Source organism: Pseudophryne corroboree, chromosome 2 (genome assembly GCF_028390025.1).
Source record: "Pseudophryne corroboree isolate aPseCor3 chromosome 2, aPseCor3.hap2, whole genome shotgun sequence".
NCBI classification, from domain to species: domain Eukaryota; kingdom Metazoa; phylum Chordata; class Amphibia; order Anura; family Myobatrachidae; genus Pseudophryne; species Pseudophryne corroboree.
Genome location: NC_086445.1, coordinates 68958100 through 68975382, shown reverse-complemented (window position 1 = coordinate 68975382; position 17283 = coordinate 68958100). Strand labels below are relative to the sequence as shown.

The window sequence follows — 17283 nt, the reverse complement described above, 5'->3', positions numbered from 1 at the left end:
GCCTAATTCAGACCTGATCACTGGGCAGCGATTTTTGAACTGCTGCAATCAGACAGTCGCCGCCTACGGGGGGAGTGTATTTTAGCTGTGCAAGTGTGCGAACGCATGTGTAGCAGAGCTGTACAAACAGATCTTGTGCAGTCTCTGAGTAGCCCAGGACTTACTCAGCCGCTGCGAACACTTCAGCCTGTCCGGGACCGGAATTGACGTCAGGAACCCTCCCTGCAAACGCATGGACACGCCTGCATTTTTCCAGACACTCCCTGAAAACAGTCAGTTGACACCCACAAATGCCTTCTTCCTGTCAATCTCCTTGTGATCGCACAGCAGCGATCAAGTCTGAATTACTTCGATAGGCATGCACCAGCGGATAACTCAAACTATGAACAGTCCAGTTACTTAACCAGCGGTGTTGGTTTATTGATAGCAGATGCAGCCGTACTCACTGTTACATGTACACTGGTGATGGAATGGAGCTAGAGTGGAGTGCGGTTTCATACAGCCCACCAGCCAGTGACTGTATGCTGCATACGGGTAGTGGTGCAGGATGCTGCAACAGCGTTATACTGTAGCATGTATATAATCAGGTCTCTCATAGGAGCCAAACTTTAGACTTCCGTCTCCCACCATGCCACTCTACACAGTATAGACAAGATGGCCCCTGAACATGCTCAGTTAATATCTCGGTGGCCATCTTGGGATAGGGTATGAAGTCTCATTGGAGAACAGGAAGACTGGAGTCTGCACAGTAGCACACTCAAGAGGTGGGATAGTGGAGTGGAGTGGAGACTAGGCATGCATGTCAAGAAGCAATGGACCATCCAGACGCAACAGTGCCAGACCAAGGGGTTTTGTGGTGGACAGCAAGTGTGCTTCACAAATTGGTGCACATCTATAAGGGAAAGAGTGCATGCTTGATATTCTGTGGAATCTTAGGTCACACCTTTGTATCTGCTAATATTCATTATGTAAAAAACGATGAGCATCATTTGGCATGTGAAGGAATTAATTTGAGATGATCTATTTAAGGATTATACAGCTGTATGCAGGTCTGCGGGACACACCAAAAAAAAAATCAGTGATCAGCTTCTATGAAGGACAAGGCTTCCTGGAACTAAACTTTTGCCGTAGCGCTGTCCTCTTTTTCCAGAAGAAAATAAAAAACGATGAGCTAAGTCAATTGTAAAACATTATGGTTATAATCAATCTCGCATATTCTACAACATTTGCAGAAATGATTCTTTCTTTCTGAATATATTTTATCATTAATCACTTGGCAGGACTGAAATTGGTACTATAATGTATAATCAGAACATCATATTAAAATTATGCCGTGAATTACTGCGCTCATATATTGCTCAGTGTAAACTAAGGAGGATTTCATTACACACTGCGTGATTTATTTTTGCGCATTGTGAAAATTAGAAAAAAAGACGACGCATTTAACGAAAGGCTGCCGACAAGCGACCGTGACGTTTATTTACCAGTGTCTTTTTGAATACTAATTTTAAGAAGTTACTAATGAAACTTAAAATTAATTTTCAACTTTAATATCAGTGACTTTTATGTTCTTGGCCTCAGATATACAGCGGTGACATTCAAGGAGTGAAAGAGTCTTCTCCACCTGCATTTCGGTTGTTACTATACAACAACATCCTTATCAGCTCCTAACTGTCATGTTACAGGCTATGGGTATACTGTAGATGTATTAACCTGTAGAAGGCATAAGGAAGTGATAAACCAGTGATGAAGCAGTGTTAAGTGCAAGGTGATAATGCACCAGCCAATCAGCTCTTAACTGTTAATTTACATATGGGAGCTGATTGGCTGGTGTGTTTATCACCTTGCATTTATCACTGGTTTATCACTTCCTTATGCCTTCTCCAGGTTAATACATCTGCTCCTCTAGAGTTTGAAAAGTGACAGTTAGGAGCTGATTGGTTGGTACTTTATCACTGTGCAATTTATCACTGTCCAAGGCTTGATAAATCTGGGCCATAGTTTTATTTCAGATATACAGTAGCTGCTTTATAACCACTGTCTACTGCTGACCACTGTCACAAAATGTTCTATCATGCTCTGGTGTCCTATCCGTAATCTGCTGTTCCCCAACCTGTAATTCAGTTCCAGTGTTACAGCTTTTCTACACTAGAGGTAGCTGCAGCAGCTTTGGGCACCCCAACACATCAGGAGGGGAGGAGGGTGTTAATCCCTATGCTATGCCACAATCATGCCCACTGATAGACGTGCGGCATAGTGGTACGCCGTAGCCCTGTCCCTCGAGATGCCATGCCTCCCAGCATCTAAAGTCTTGGCATTACTTGTTAAACCTCACAATAAAACCTCTCATGCCCATCTAGAGATTTTGTGGCAAACTGTGCATGTGTCGCAGGCTGTGTGCGCATCTTTAAGAACTTAAAAATGATTCTGAATCATACACATCTCATTCATTTCTCCGCCACGACTGAACGGGCATTTCTGGGTGTATATGTAAAAGAAATGTTCTGTAGGAGTGTTGCAGCAAGAGTTACTGCCTATTGCATATGCAAAGCGCACGTAAACCCAGTCGCATTTCCTGCACCTCGCATGAGGTAGGTGTAAGTCATGACTGTTGCTCTTGTGGAAAGAGAAGGGTGATTGCATATATGCCTAAGATTTCAAATAGAAGCACACATGTATTCAAATTAACATTACATCACTGAAGGCGTCTGGGAATTGCGTCCGCATCTCAATAAGTTCTGGTGTCTCCACCCAAGTCTGCTTCTCCCTGCAGGCTGTGGGTCCTTGCAGGGTTCAAAGGTACTGGCTTGGGAACACCTACCTGGCTCCCTAAAACCACTGACAAGCACACGCAAACTGCATGCCTCCATTTACTGGCATGAAGGCATTGCAACCTAAGGCCTACACCATGTGACTGACTAAAGGCCTGCACCATGTGACTGACTAGTGGCTGGTGTTTGTAAATGATTTCTTGAAGCAAAAATTGTCGAAACAGGTACTGAGCAGCGTCACCGTAAAAATGTGTGGATGAGTGTGGCCAAGGCAAATAGAACAGTACAAGACAGTAGCAAAGTCAAAATAGAATAGTACCACTGACAGAAAAATGGACAATGGCCTATGCTACAGTACATACTGAATAGCGTGCATGGATAACATACAGGAAGAGGATGCATAGTCCTTTGAATGGTAATCACTAATAAATTTAGGCTTAGGGGGCATATTTCTGATGATGGGCAGTAAGCCTAGGGTTGCCACCTCATGCATCATCGATTCCTGGAGATCCACCCCGCCAATCCCAAACACCCCCCCCCACGGCACCAAGCAATGTTCATGTAAATAATATGATGTACCATATTAATACAATATTTTACGTACAATATAAATAAAACAGTGTATCTATATATATAGGAATATAATAGTCGCCACTAGGATAAATTACAGGCATTTGGTGCCTCAAAACTAGATTGTGTGAAAGAGGGAAGAACCATGGAAGTGTAAGTGTTGCACACAACCTAATCAATATCAAGCTTCAACGGGTTTAACAAACAAATGCACTACTAAAAGGTGTCTGCTAGTGATTGAAAAATATACACAAATCTATATACCGTATATACTCGAGTATAAGTCGACCAGAATATAAGCCGAGGCACCTAATTCTACCCCAAAAACCTGGGAAAACTTATTGACTCGAGTATAAGCCTAGGGTGGGAAATGCAGCTCTAGCCGTACACAGCCCTCATACTGCCAGATATGCCCTCATAGTGCCAGATATGCCCCCACAGTGCCAGATATGCCCTCATAGTGCCAGATATGCCCCCACAGTGCCAGATATGCCATCATACTGCCAGATATGCCCCACAGTGCCTGATGTGCCAGATTTGCCCTCATACTGCCAGATATGCCCCACAGTGCCTGATGTGCCAGATATGCCCTCATGCTGCCAAATATGCCCCACAGTGCCAGATATGCCCTCATGCTGCCAAATATGCCCCACAGTGCCAGATGTGCCCTCATGCTGCCAAATATGCCCCACAGTGCCAGATGTGCCCTCATGCTGCCAGATATGCCCCTCATGCTGCCACATATGCCCCACAGTGCCAGATGTGCCAGATATGCCCTCATGCTGCCAGATATGCCCCTCATGCTGCCAGATATGCCCCAAAGTGCCAGATATGCCCTCATGCTGCCAGATATGCCCTCATAGTGCCAGATATGCCCCCACAGTGCCAGATATGCCCTCATACTGCCAGATATGCCCCACAGTGCCTGATGTGCCAGATTTGCCCTCATACTGCCAGATATGCCCCACAGTGCCTGATGTGCCAGATATGCCCTCATGCTGCCAAATATGCCCCACAGTGCCAGATATGCCCTCATGCTGCCAAATATGCCCCACAGTGCCAGATGTGCCCTCATGCTGCCAGATATGCCCCTCATGCTGCCACATATGCCCCACAGTGCCAGATATGCCCTCATGCTGCCAGATATGCCCCTCATGCTGCCAGATGGAGAGAGTATTGACTGCATGGATCAGGCACAGCAGCAGAGCACTCACTGACTGGTGAGTCGTGACTGCTCCCTCCCCCCTCCCACTGGGTGTCACCTGGTATAGCCTCTGGCCAATCACAGCTAAAGACAGCAGAACACACTGACTGAAGGACACAGGACACAGAGTTTCCTCCCTCTGTCTGAGAGAAGCTGCTGCTGCTGCTGTCTCGACTCATGAAACAGTGAGTGACTCGAATCATTCACACTTCCTGATGATTCCAGTCACTGTGTTGAGACAGAGAGTCAGTAGCCATCTCTATTGTCAGCTCCCTGCATTTAGGTCACACATCAGTGCTCTGGCTGCCACTCGCCCACGACGGTCCGCCGGGACCCCAGCCCGTTACCGCTCATCGGGCGGTGGGGGCTGGTTCCGGGGGCGAGCTGGCTGGCCCTGGGGACGGCGTCCCGTCTCCTAGGGCCTTCTCGAGGGATCTGGCGGAAGCCGGGCCGGATGTGACTGGCGGGAGCGGCCGACGAGGAGGATCAGAGAGGGAGTCAGGCCGCCCGGAGGTGGGCGGGCAGCAGCCCTTGCCTCCGGGCATGGCCGGGGAAGCCCCAGTGCCGGGTGCCCGCGGGAGCGCGCCGCGCCAGGCGCTCATCCAGGGACCGGAGACTGAGTTCGATGCCCAGCTCTTCCCCCTTGCCGGGGCCGGCTAGTGGTTCCAGGCGGGGGGAGGGCACTGGGCGGGGGACGGTGGCCAGCCGAGCGAGGCCTGTCGCAGGGCCTCGCACGGCGTCATCCCCAAACGCTTCGGCTGAGAGAGCACGGACCGGAAGCGGTGGGACGCGCGCGCGCCCGCGCAGCGGCGCCGCTTTCCTCCTTGTCTCCTCAGCCCTCTCCCCCGCAGCCGGAACACGGTGTGGAGCGGGGAGGGAGGGGGAGAGGCAGTGATCAACCAGGTTAAGCTAATGGAGCTCTTAATGCAGGAGCCCAGACAAGAGGCCTTGTGGTGACAGAGAGCAGTGGGGCGCGCGCCCGAGGTGCGCGCGCGCCCACGCTCGCCTCTGGCGCCGCTAGCCGCGCACGTGTGTGCGCAGCAGCGCCGCCGGCCCTGCTGTCTCCCCTGCTATCTCCCAGGCAGCCGGAGTCCGGCGGGAGCCGGGGGGAGAGGGGAGACAGGGCAATTATGATCACTGGCAGGGCAGTGCGATACCAAGGAGAAGGGGTGCGGCAGCAAGAGGTCACCGGGTGCGCGAGCCCGTGTCCACTGAAAGCGGAGCAGTGCGCGCGCGCTCTGCTGCGCCGCGGGGTTCCCGGTCTTTTCAGATCACTCCCCGCAGGCCGGAATCTAGCGGCCTGCGGGGGAGGAGGGGGGACAGGGAATGGGTTAGTGGCGGCGGTCCCACCCCCCCCCCCCCTGCGGCATCGGATAGTTCCGATACACGGGAAGAGGGGACAAATTCGGAGGCGAGGGCAGTGCGGGCGTCGACAGCGGTGCCTCCACTTTCCCGCAAGGGCAGCGTGCGTCGGATGCCCGGCACACGCATGTCGGGCGGCGAGTGCGTGGTCGCACGCGGGCCCCGGCGAAGGACCCAGGACCGCGTTTTGGGGCAGTCACGACCCCTCCGGAGCGCTGGCTCGGCCCTGGCCACAGCGGTGAAGGTGTTAGGGCCGCTAGCCGCAGCTGCCTCCCCTAGAACGGCTGTTCGTTCCGGCGGGCTGCGGGCTATGGCGGCGCAGCGGGTGGCACGCGCCTGCCGTGAGCTCGGGACGGTCGCCGCAGAATTACAACAGGGTCCAGGGCAGGACGCGGGGGAGCTCACGGCCGCAACGCCCCCAGCACTGAGGCCGCGGCATGTGCCGCGAGTGCTGGAGGGGTCCTCCGCTTCTTCCTCTTTTTCAAGGGAGCTCGGGGATGAGGCGATGGCAGATTTCGAGGAGGAAGGCAACGATTTGGACGCGCCGGAAGATTCCATGTCGGGGCAGTCGGCGGCATCAGGTAAGGTGGTGCAGTCGGTATTCGGGTTCCTCCACGAGCTCTAGTTCGCGTAGTTCTTCCTCTTCCTCATCTTCAATGTCGTCACAGGCGTCCGAAGTCAGTAGCACAACTAGGGCAAAGAAGCGGGCAACTAAATTCGCCAAGAGGGCAGCGGAACAGGCGCAAGCGGCTTAGCGAGGAAGCGCGTAGGGCCAAGAAGCTCGCAATTTGCCCGGTGTCGTGCGATTCGTCTATACTGCTGTACTGCGGGGGCTGCGAGATAGCTGCCGCAAGAAGATTTGGAGGGGCGACTTCGTGGACGTGTTCGTATTGACGAAGGTCGCGAAGAAAGAGTATAAGGTGGCGGCGCAAAGAAGGGCATCGGGGCTGAGGCATTCCGTACCTTCGATAATTGCCTGGCCGGGTTCTGGGTCTTCGCGGCATCTTACCTGGAGGACAGGCCGGCAGAGCACACGAATATAATTAGGTACCTGCATCTCGTACATGACATGCAGCGCACGTCTTCGGGATCGGAGTGGCGCAGGTGCGATCAGGAATTCAAGGAACAACAGGAAGGTTTGCAGGTCATGGACTTCGGGTTCAAGGACGTTGAGGTTGGGCTCAAGGTCACCCGGGCTTCGCTACAGGCGGAGGAGCCCCGGAAGCCGGGGGCGGACGGGCACCACGCAGGGTCGTCCTCCCAGTGGTTCGGCGCAGACGGCGGATTGGCCAAGTCAGGTAGGTCGGCAGTCCGCGCAGGGGGGCGTGCCACCACAAAAGGAAAATGTTTCACGTTTAACAACGCGGCGTGTTCCTTCGGGGGATGACTTGGTCATCTCTCCAGTGGGGGTGGTTCCTAAGAAGGCTCCAGGCGCCTTCCGGCTCATTTGAGTTCGCTTTTAGGTGTGTACTGCCGGAAGCTGTGAAGGGCGACTGCGGGGTGTGCCAGAACGCACCATTTCGTGCGTTTGTCCTCAGAGATTAAGAGGGATTTGGCAATATGGGCCTTGTTCCTCGAGGACTTCAACGGGGTGTGTATATGGCAGGCCCCAATGGCGGACAGCGCTAGGTTGCAGCTGTTCACCGACGCAGCGGGCGCCTCTGGATTCGGTTGCCATCTGGAGGGATCTTGGTGCGCGGCCTCGTGGCCGGCAGAATGGCATCGTGGGGGTTTCACGAAGGACCTTTTGCTTCTGGAGTTTTTCCCATTATGGTGGCGTTGGAGGTCTGGGGCGATCGGCTGGCTAATCGCAGCATTTTGTTTAGATGCGATTATCTGGGCGTGGTGCATGCGATTAATAACCAGAGGGCAAAGTCGTTGGTGGTTATGCGGGTGCTAGGGCAATTGCTTTTGACATGCTTGCATAGGAACCTGTGGTTCCGCGCGCAACATGTGCCCGGTTTGGAGAATGGGATTGTCGACGCTTTGTCGCGAGGACAGTGGGAGAGGTGTTGGTTGTTGGCACCTGAGGCCAACGAGCAAGGTTTTCATTGTCCCGGTTAGGTTTGGCAGGTGATCGGGCCGGACTGGAGGGTCTAGCGTTGCGGTCAGTAGCGCCAGCCACGCTCAAGGCTTACGAACAAGCTTGGAGTGAATGGGAGGAGTTTGGCCAAGGGCGTCAGCATCAAGGTAAGAGTAGGCATCGGCTGATGCTTTCTTTTATGTGGCAGCTTTACGTCTCCGGTAGGTCACGAGCAGTGGTATCGCGGTATTTGGCAGGCATCTCATTTTTCTGCAAGCTGCGAGGCGTCCCTGACGTAACAAAAAGCGAGGTTCTGCGGAAGGCAATGAAAGGGTGGGCGCGAGTTGCGCCGTCGCCACCGGATAGGAGGCGGCCCATCGATGCGGCTTTGTTGCCAGCCGTCATCGAGGCGGTAGGGCGAGTCGCGTCGTCCAGGTTTGAGACGCTTTTGTTTAGTTTGGCGTTCTCAATGGCTTACCACGGGGCCTTTCGAGTTTCTGAGTTGGTAGCGCCTTCCAAGAGAGCAGATTCGCGCATGCTGGTCGGGGACGTGGTAGTGGGTGAGAGGTCCTTGCTGTGCAGGTTGCGACGCTCCAAGACGGATCAAGTGGGGAGAGGGCGCTGGGTTACAATGGTTCCAGCGCTAGAGGAGAGCGTTTGCCCAGTTGGCTGGCAAGGCAATATGTGGTGGTGCGACCCGTTAAGGAGGGGTCTTGGCTGTTGCATTATGATGGGCTGCCAGTCACGAAATACCAGTTTCGTTGGATGCTGAGTCGTTGTTTGGCGGGCTTGGGCCTCCCACCCACTGCTTTCGGTACCCATTCCTTTCGCATAGGCGCAGCGACGTCGGCTGCTGCGGCGGGTTGCTCCAGAACTGAAATCCAAGCGGTGGGGCGATGGAAGTCGTCAAGTTACAGACGATATATTCGCCCCGTCACATGAGAGGTCGGTTTGCGCTTGGGGCATTGTTTAAATGGCAATGTATTACGTTGTTCCAGTTCTGTGATTTTATGGTGTTGTGCGTCTGTTGGTGTTCCCCCTTTTTTATCCTACTCAGGGATTAGCTACTCGCCGTTGCTGGCATGAGTCGGCAGCGGGGGTCTGGAGTTATTTGCGATTTTTTGCCTGATTTGACGGACTGAATTCTAATCTATAATTCGGCTAATTTGGTCTAATCAGAGTCCCTCAGCAGGTCTTTACGTTTCACCTCCAGCTGAGTTATTACATGTGTTTCCCATTTTATATCCCCCCCCCCTTTTTTATTTCGTTTGTTTTATTTGATCCTTCCCCTTTGTGTCTTTAATTGCGCTTTAAATTGGCAACGGAACATGGTGCAGTCGGCTAGGCCGTGACTGCTGCAATGGCGAGATCTAAAGTTTTCTTTTTTGGCAGATCCTTCAGTATAAACAATTAATAAGCCTCTTAGTAATCAATTCTACCCCTCTTTTTCCCTTCAGGATGGTTCGGAGACTATTTGCCCATTTGGGTGGTTGGCCACTCTTACATTTACTGGGCGGCCAGGTTTGTGGCCTCGGAAGGGTCTCAGGCATTGCTAGGAACACAGGGTGTCAGATGGCTTGGCTGGCGAGGAATGATGTGGGGTGAGCTGAGGAGTAGGTTAGTGAGTCAGGCCAGCAAGCATGGAGTCCCTAGGGTTTTGGTTGTCCATCTAGGTGGCAACGACCTGGGGAAGAGGACATCCTTGAATCTGCGGTGGGCCATGATACAGGATCTGGCAAGTGTGACCGCGGCATGGACCAATTGTGTGTTGGTTTTTTCCATGATGGTGCCAAGATTGTGTTGGAGGGGTGTGGCGGATGGTCGCCAGATTGATGAGGCCCGGAAAAAGGTGAACGGAGCGGGGGCAAAGTGGGTGCTGTCCTACGGTGGGAGGGTGGTTCGCCACCCGAGGATACGGTTCAGAGACAGCCACCTTTTCCGGCGCGATGGAGTACATCTATCCAATGAGGGGATGATGTTTTTTCTGGAGGATCTAGGTTTCGCTTTGCAGGAGTTAGGGTAGGTTTATGGTGGCGGTGCGAAAGACTTTGGGGATGAGTCTTTCGCTGTTGGCGGAAAAGAACGGCAGTTTTGTATTGTAGGGAAAACTGTAGTGTTTTTTACAGTTTGTTGTGGTTTAGGTGCACTCACCTCCATCGACTTATGGCCGCTTGACCACCCGTCCGGGAAGGCAGCGGCAGGGCACCCAGGAGCGGTGGGTAGTCACTGTGGGGGTTGAGTTGTCACCTATTACCGGTTTATAGTAAGTTTTAGTAAATTTATAGGGTTAGTTATTTAAAGTTAATTCAGATTAATTGAGCCGTTCTTTTGGGCCGCCACCATATGCCAGCTGGAGCGGCATATTAAATTAATTTCTTTATTACAGGTTTCCTAATGGATAGGGACAAATAAATAGCTAGCAATTTTCTGCCAAAATTCAAGTCTCAGTGTCGTTATTTCTGGTTCTAGGTTATGAATGCTTTACTTTCAAAGAAAGGGGTCCACCAAATATCACTAAGATGTTTAGGAGAGAGTATTGACTGCATAGGAGAGGAAAGAGTTAAACATCTGGGGAGGGGTGGACCTAGCTGTGAGGAAAGTACAGCCTTCTTTAGGGGGAGGGTTTGCTATATATAGGGAAGGAGAGGCCATCTTAAGTCTCTTGGTGATTTGCTTTCCCACCCTCCCGCCCTGGTATTAAGAATTTGTGGCACGTGGGCTTTGGCTTTAAGTTGTTGGCTGTTTTCGTTGGCTATTTATTGGCGGAAAAGAACGTCAGTTTTGTATTGTAGGGAAAACTGTAGTGTTTTTTACAGTTTGTTGTGGTTTAGGTGCACTCACCTCCATCGACTTATGGCCGCTTGACCACCCGTCCGGGAAGGCAGCGGCAGGGCACCCAGGAGCGGTGGGTAGTCACTGTGGGGGTTGAGTTGTCACCTATTACCGGTTTATAGTAAGTTTTAGTAAATTTATAGGGTTAGTTATTTAAAGTTAATTCAGATTAATTGAGCCGTTCTTTTGGGCCGCCACCATATGCCAGCTGGAGCGGCATATTAAATTAATTTCTTTATTACAGGTTTCCTAATGGATAGGGACAAATAAATAGCTAGCAATTTTCTGCCAAAATTCAAGTCTCAGTGTCGTTATTTCTGGTTCTAGGTTATGAATGCTTTACTTTCAAAGAAAGGGGTCCACCAAATATCACTAAGATGTTTAATGCCCCAAAGTGCCAGATATGGCCTCATGCTGCCAGATATGCCCCTCATGCTGCCACATATGCCCCTCATGCTGCCACATATGCCCCTGATGCTGCCACATATGCCCCCTCCCCAAGTGCCAAATATGCTCCCCCAGTGCCTGTTACTTACCCCTCCGTCGATCCCGCGCTGTCTTCTGAAGGAGGGACACGGAGCGCACAGCGCGCGCCTCTCCTGTGTCCCTCCTGCATCTCCGGCGGGTCTATTAAAGGAAGTGCCGGTTCGTGATCAGAGGTCACGAACGGGTACTTCCTTTAATAGACCAACCGCTGCTGCCGCCGGAGATGCAGGAGGGACACAGGAGAGGCGCACGCTGTGCGCTCCGTGTCCCTCCTTCACACTGCTCTGCTTGTCACACTGCACTGCCACTGACTCGAGTATAAGCCGAGGTGGCTTTTTCAGCACAAAAAAAAGTGCTGAAAAAGTCGGCTTATACTCGAGTATATACGGTATAACTTGAGCCTCTATTTGTTTGATGCATGCTCATTATATCACAAATACAGTATATGTGTGACATGCCTGTCAGTTCTCGTTGCTCTTCTCACATGAACCGGCGTTACTTCACCACCGCAGCTCGGGAAAACGCTGAGGAAGAGCTGCCGATGGCAGCATCACGGTAGCTTCGGCTCAGTCTGCGGTCCGCAGGCGCAGCCCGGGGAAACACTGAGGAAGACCTGCCGATGGCCACGTCACGGCAGCTTCGGCTCAATCTGGGCTGAATACAGTCTCATCTCGCGAGACAGTCACTGCAGTTCACTGAGTTCCTCGGCTGCCAAGGAGCACTGCTGGTGCTTCCAGGGTCTCCTTATTCCTGGAGAGTCCAGGAATCCGGGTGAAGGGAAAAGCTCTCCCACAGCACAGCATAGATAGACACTAGAGGTCAATTATGACCCCTAGCGTCTGTGTCAGTCCCACAATGCTGTGCGGTGCGCGATGACCGCACAGCAAAGGTCCTCTCCACGAAGGGAAACTAGACGGGTAGCGTCTAGTTCCCTTCACAGTGGGGGACCAGCGGGGGACACAGCGGATACAGCGGGGGGCACAGTAGCACAGTAGCGGATCTTGCAATGGTGCGGCGCCCTCTGGAAGGCGGCGCCCCGGGCAAAAGTCCTGCTTGCCCGTGGCAAGATCCGCTACTGGGTACAAACGTAAGACTATGAAAATGTTCATCCCTATTTATCACATATACATTAATGCAGCTTTCCATACTGTGCAGCAAATCTCGGGGAGCACAGATTATGCAGCAGAATAAATTTCATCAGGGTCAACGGCATAAGTCATGTTTGTAAGTAAAGCAAAAAAAGCAAGTAACTTTCTTTCTGGAACAGACCATGGGCCTAACTCAGATCTGATCATAGATGTGTGAAAATAGCGCACATCTATGAGCAAAATTTTTGACATGCGGGGGGACGTCCAGCACAGGGCAAGTCCGCGCCCTTCGGCCTGGCATGCGGCTTTCTCACCTGCCGAGTAGCTCTCTGCCTGTGCAGCCTTGTTGCAGAGGCAGACGGCTACCTGCCATGTTTTTGCCTGCAGCGGCTGCGTGTGCTGCCGCGGCCCTCCCCACAAATGGTCCGGACACACCTGCGTTGTCCGGACTGCGCTCTGAAAACGCTGCCGCAACCGCCTGTCAATCAGGCAGAGGCGATCGCACAAGTGAGATGCTGTCGCATCTCACTGTGTGCGCACCCGCAGTGCAGCTGCTGCGCGTGCGTGCACACACAGGGCTTCAGCCTGCGAACGCAATGCAAAGGAAGCAAATACATTTAAATTTTTTCAGTGCAGGGTAAATACTGGCTGCTTTTGCATGTAGCCCACAGTTTTTTTTTTTACACTGCAATTTAGATTTTAGGTTGAACACACCCCACCTAAATCTAACACTCTCTGCACATGTTACATCTGCCCCACCTGCAGTGCACATGGTTTTGCCCAGTTGCTTTACATACAAACATGAATCAGGCCCCTTGTATGTACACGGTCGCAGTACAGGTTTGGACGCATGGTAGCAGAGATGTTAGGGCCGTTCCAGGACAGTGACTGGGATGGCGTCTCAGTTCTTACGTATTCAGATGCAAAAATATACTTCAGCGACATTTGTATAAATGTGCAGGAGGAAGACCAGCAAAAAGGCTGCAGAGAGTACCTTGTGCCCCAGTCTGCCTAGTCTTTGGCTCTCCCACTCTAGTAGGTAAGCGACTCCATGCAGCTTTGCCAAAAGTCAATGCTAAATGTCCAGACTTGGCTGCTACAGTATATGAGGGGTATGGGGAGGAGGGAGGGAGTACTTGAGTATGGGGCAGGGACTAGTCAAAAAGCCCAGACTAGCCAGAGAAACCTGAACCAGGTGAAGACCTCCAATGGGAGAGCAGCCAAGCCCCCCCCCCCCCCCCCCCACACACACACACACACACCTGGCCATAGCCCCAGTACTTTCAGATCTCCTGGTGGCACTGCACACAGTCTAGGGGGATGGTCTGCACAGTGACCTTCCCCTATCTTATATCATACTTGCCTACCTGACCCTCTCCATGAGGGAGAAAATGCTCTGTTCCTGGACTTTCCTGGTAATGTATGATTGCCATCACCTGTGGTGAGCTAGTTAATTGATAAGAAAGGTGTTTCACCACAGGTGATGGCAATCATACATTACCAGGAAAGTCCAGGAGCAGAGCATTTTCTCCCTCATGGAGAGGGTCAGGTAGGCAAGTATGACTTATATCCAACTCAGATGAGGCAAAGGTTGGAAAGATGGAATTGGAGCTCAAGCAATTGCTACATCACACCCTACCATAATCTGCCATTGTTGGGTTCCCAAAGGGTGTCTTGGTACTTTGTACTCCACCTCAGGGCTCACTATAATAATGGAAGCCTGTCAGTCACCATAGTGTAAAGGGGTTTCATGCTGTGGATAATTCCTGTCACACACTGGGATATTTGCAGTTGGCCTCTAGTACTGCAGCGTGCACACGCACTGCCTTTGGCGATAATTATCAATATACAAAATGTATTTGGGAAGTTAGTGAATGCAGTAGGAATGGTCCTGCCACACCAACTGGCACAAGCACTGCCGGGAGAGATCTGGCTGCCCCGTATGTCCCACGCTACCCCCCACCACTGGAATGAGCTCCCCTGTTCCATCAGACTTTTCCTCCGCCTGAAGTAGCTTAAAATGAGCCCTGAAAAACCCACCTGTTCGTAAAAGCATACCTGTCAGCTATATGATTGTGTCACCTCATGGCTTACTTCATCCTCCTGCATCACATCTCTGCCACCTGTGCTTCCTGTCCTCATATCCCCTTATACTGGCTCTCTCCCCCTATCTGTTCAGCTTTCACCCTTCCCCTTAGATTGTAAGCTCCAAAGAGCAGGGTCTTCCTGCCTCCTGTACTCGCCTACACCCCAGCTGTACCGATACATTACGCCATCATATCGTGCAGTGTGTACGGCGGTACAATGCATCCCTCCGTCAGCTGGGAGACACATTCAGGTAAATTTACTAAGATGGGCATTCCATACCCTCCAACATGACCCATTCCATTAGTACAAAAAATGCTCTGTTCCTGGACTTCCTTGAAAGTAGCAGTTGCAGCACAGTCACAAATTTAAATGGGGGTACTCACCAACTGCCAGTGAGTCCCAGCTGGCGATGTCTGGCAGTGTTTGGGGTGACAGGTGGTGTGGCTCCCCTATTTGAATTTTGGACTGTGCTGCAGCTCCACGTCTGCAACTGCCACTGGCAAGGAAGTCCAGGAACAGAGCATTTTGTACCTAATGGAATGGGTCATGTTGGCGGCTATGGATTTCTATTTAAAATGGGATGTTGCCCATAGCAACCAATCAGATTCTACTTCTCATTTATCTAGCACCTTCTAGAAGATAATACCTGGAATCTGATTGGTTGCTATGGGCAACATCCCATCTTAAATAGAATTCCTATCTTAGTAAGTTTACCCCACTGTGTAGTGGGTACCTAGCTTTACATTGTTATGGTATAAGGTTTAGGGGTCTATTCATGAAGCAGCGAAAACAGTGGGGAAACAGACCAGCAGAGAAGTTTCCCATGGCAACCAATCAGCATCTCCCATACATTTTATAGACTGTACTTGATAAAGGCTTCCTTCATAGCTGATTGGTTGCCATGGGTAACTTATCTGGGTATGGGTCCTTGGGTCGACTCAACTTAGGTCGACAGTCATTAGGTCGACCATGGAAGGTCGACATGCATTAGGTCAACAGGGGCAATAGGTCGACATGTACTAGGTCGACAGGTCAAAAAGTCGATATGTGTTTTTGGACTTTTTCTGGTATCGTTTTCTTCGTAAAGTGACGGGGAACCCCAATTAGTGCACCGTGTCCCCTCGCATGGCTCGCTTTGCTCACCAAGCTTCGGGCAAGGTGCCTCGCTCCACTACTGCTGCGCTCGGCACAGGTTACCATTCCCAATTGTAGTCCACGTGGATCGTCAAGTATGAAAAAGTCCAAAAAATGACCTGTCGACCTAGTACATGTCATTAGCCACAGAACATAACTCGCCCATCATAACTGAAGGTCACGGAGGTCAGGGACTACTCGTCACTGTATTAGACTATGACTGGGAAGCTGCTTCTGAGCTGGACAGCTGCACGGTAACCTTGTGGCCTCATGTCCGCCAGCTCGCTGCTGCCTGCTCAGACCAGTCACATTGGTTAGTCGTTACGTACATTCGTGAAAGCTCTTACCTGTCTAGAGATGGCAAGCAAGGAAACGGTGTCATGGCACACGACAGTGGCGTTCCTCTTGGCGTCAGTCAAAATAGCCACATCCTACAAGACACGTAGCAAAAGGTCAAAAGTCAAACAAAGACTGCAGTCAGAAACACAACTAAGATAAAATAAAAGAGCTTGATACATTGCAAAGGAGAAGTACTGTAGATTAGTTTTTAATAAGCACATTTCATAAACAATGGGGCTGATTCTGAAAGGGGCACATCTGCAAGAGCTGCTTCATTAGGCCATGACAACCCGCTTACTGGTTTATGCTATTGACACAGTGAACAAGCCACCCTGGTGAAACGGTCCGTCTGTGCTCAGTGATGCTGAACTCTTTCTAGCTCAGATCACTTTTGGGACTCCCTGGTATTGTATGTGCCCATTTGGACTCCAGTTATTTAACTGATACTGATATACAATCAATATTGTTTTTTTCCATGTTTGCTATTTTTGATCCTTAATTATTGTTCTAAACCATTTTCTGGTATTTCCTTTTAAATGTAATACTTTTTTGCAGAATCCTTTCTGCATAAACAGGGTCTTATACCCATTTTGGTAAGCCTTTACCATGCAGCCTGTGTTTACTTTCCTTTTTCCAATTAATCGTTGATTTCATGATTGTTTTATTTCATAATTTACTTAATTTTTTGTTAATTTGTGATCTCACCACATTACCATTTCTTCTCCTTCTTCTAATTTTCCCACCACCCTTTTTTTCAATAGGTAAGCCTAACCCACCTCTCTCATCCACTGTCCGCTATATATCTATATAAGACAGTGGACAGCAGAAGGCAGGGTTTCCTCCCTATTCTGAGCATATCTCACTTCTATTTTTAGTACCCTCTCATCCAGATGCGAGACCACTCTCTGCAATGCTCACAGCAACAGAGAATCTGCGCTAGAAACTGGACAGCAGAAGTACCTTGTTGCTCACTACTCATTACACTCTCTCACTTGTGTCCTAGTGTTTATTACTGCCATATTTCATCAGCAACGCCCAATCTCATCCGACCTTGGAAGCTAAGCGCTGATAAGCCTGATCAGTACCTAGTAGGGTGACCTCTTGGGAATATCAGGTGCAGTAAGATTGTGACCTCTGATCACAAACAGCAGAAGTGTTAGAGCAACTTCTGAAACTTACCTATTCCTTATCCAACTTTCCCGCAAACCTTCTATTTATCTACAATTGGCTTTGCCTTTAGGCTTATTTATCAATGCTCTTTTGTATCTTTAATAATCATACTTTTATCTTAAATGCTTTGTTATCTATAAGGATCTAGCCTTTTAGCAAACAGAATCTCTACCAGGTGATTACCCTCAGTCATTTGACATTTCAATTATGAACCTT

General features: G+C 50.6%; 1 protein-coding gene and 1 pseudogene across 4 annotated transcripts in view; one reads left to right on the top strand and one right to left on the bottom strand.

Moving 5' to 3' along the window:
- LOC134999232 (cyclic nucleotide-binding domain-containing protein 2-like) overlaps positions 1-17283 on the bottom strand; it is a 713550-nt gene that overhangs the window by 206019 nt on the left and 490248 nt on the right. For all 4 annotated transcript variants that reach the window (XM_063951415.1, XM_063951414.1, XM_063951412.1 and 1 more), the window contains one exon: positions 15906-15989. In XM_063951415.1, the coding sequence (XP_063807485.1) occupies positions 15906-15989 (84 nt within the window). The remainder of the gene's footprint in view (positions 1-15905; positions 15990-17283) is intronic.
- LOC135052742 (5S ribosomal RNA) lies at positions 16905-17023 on the top strand (annotated as a pseudogene).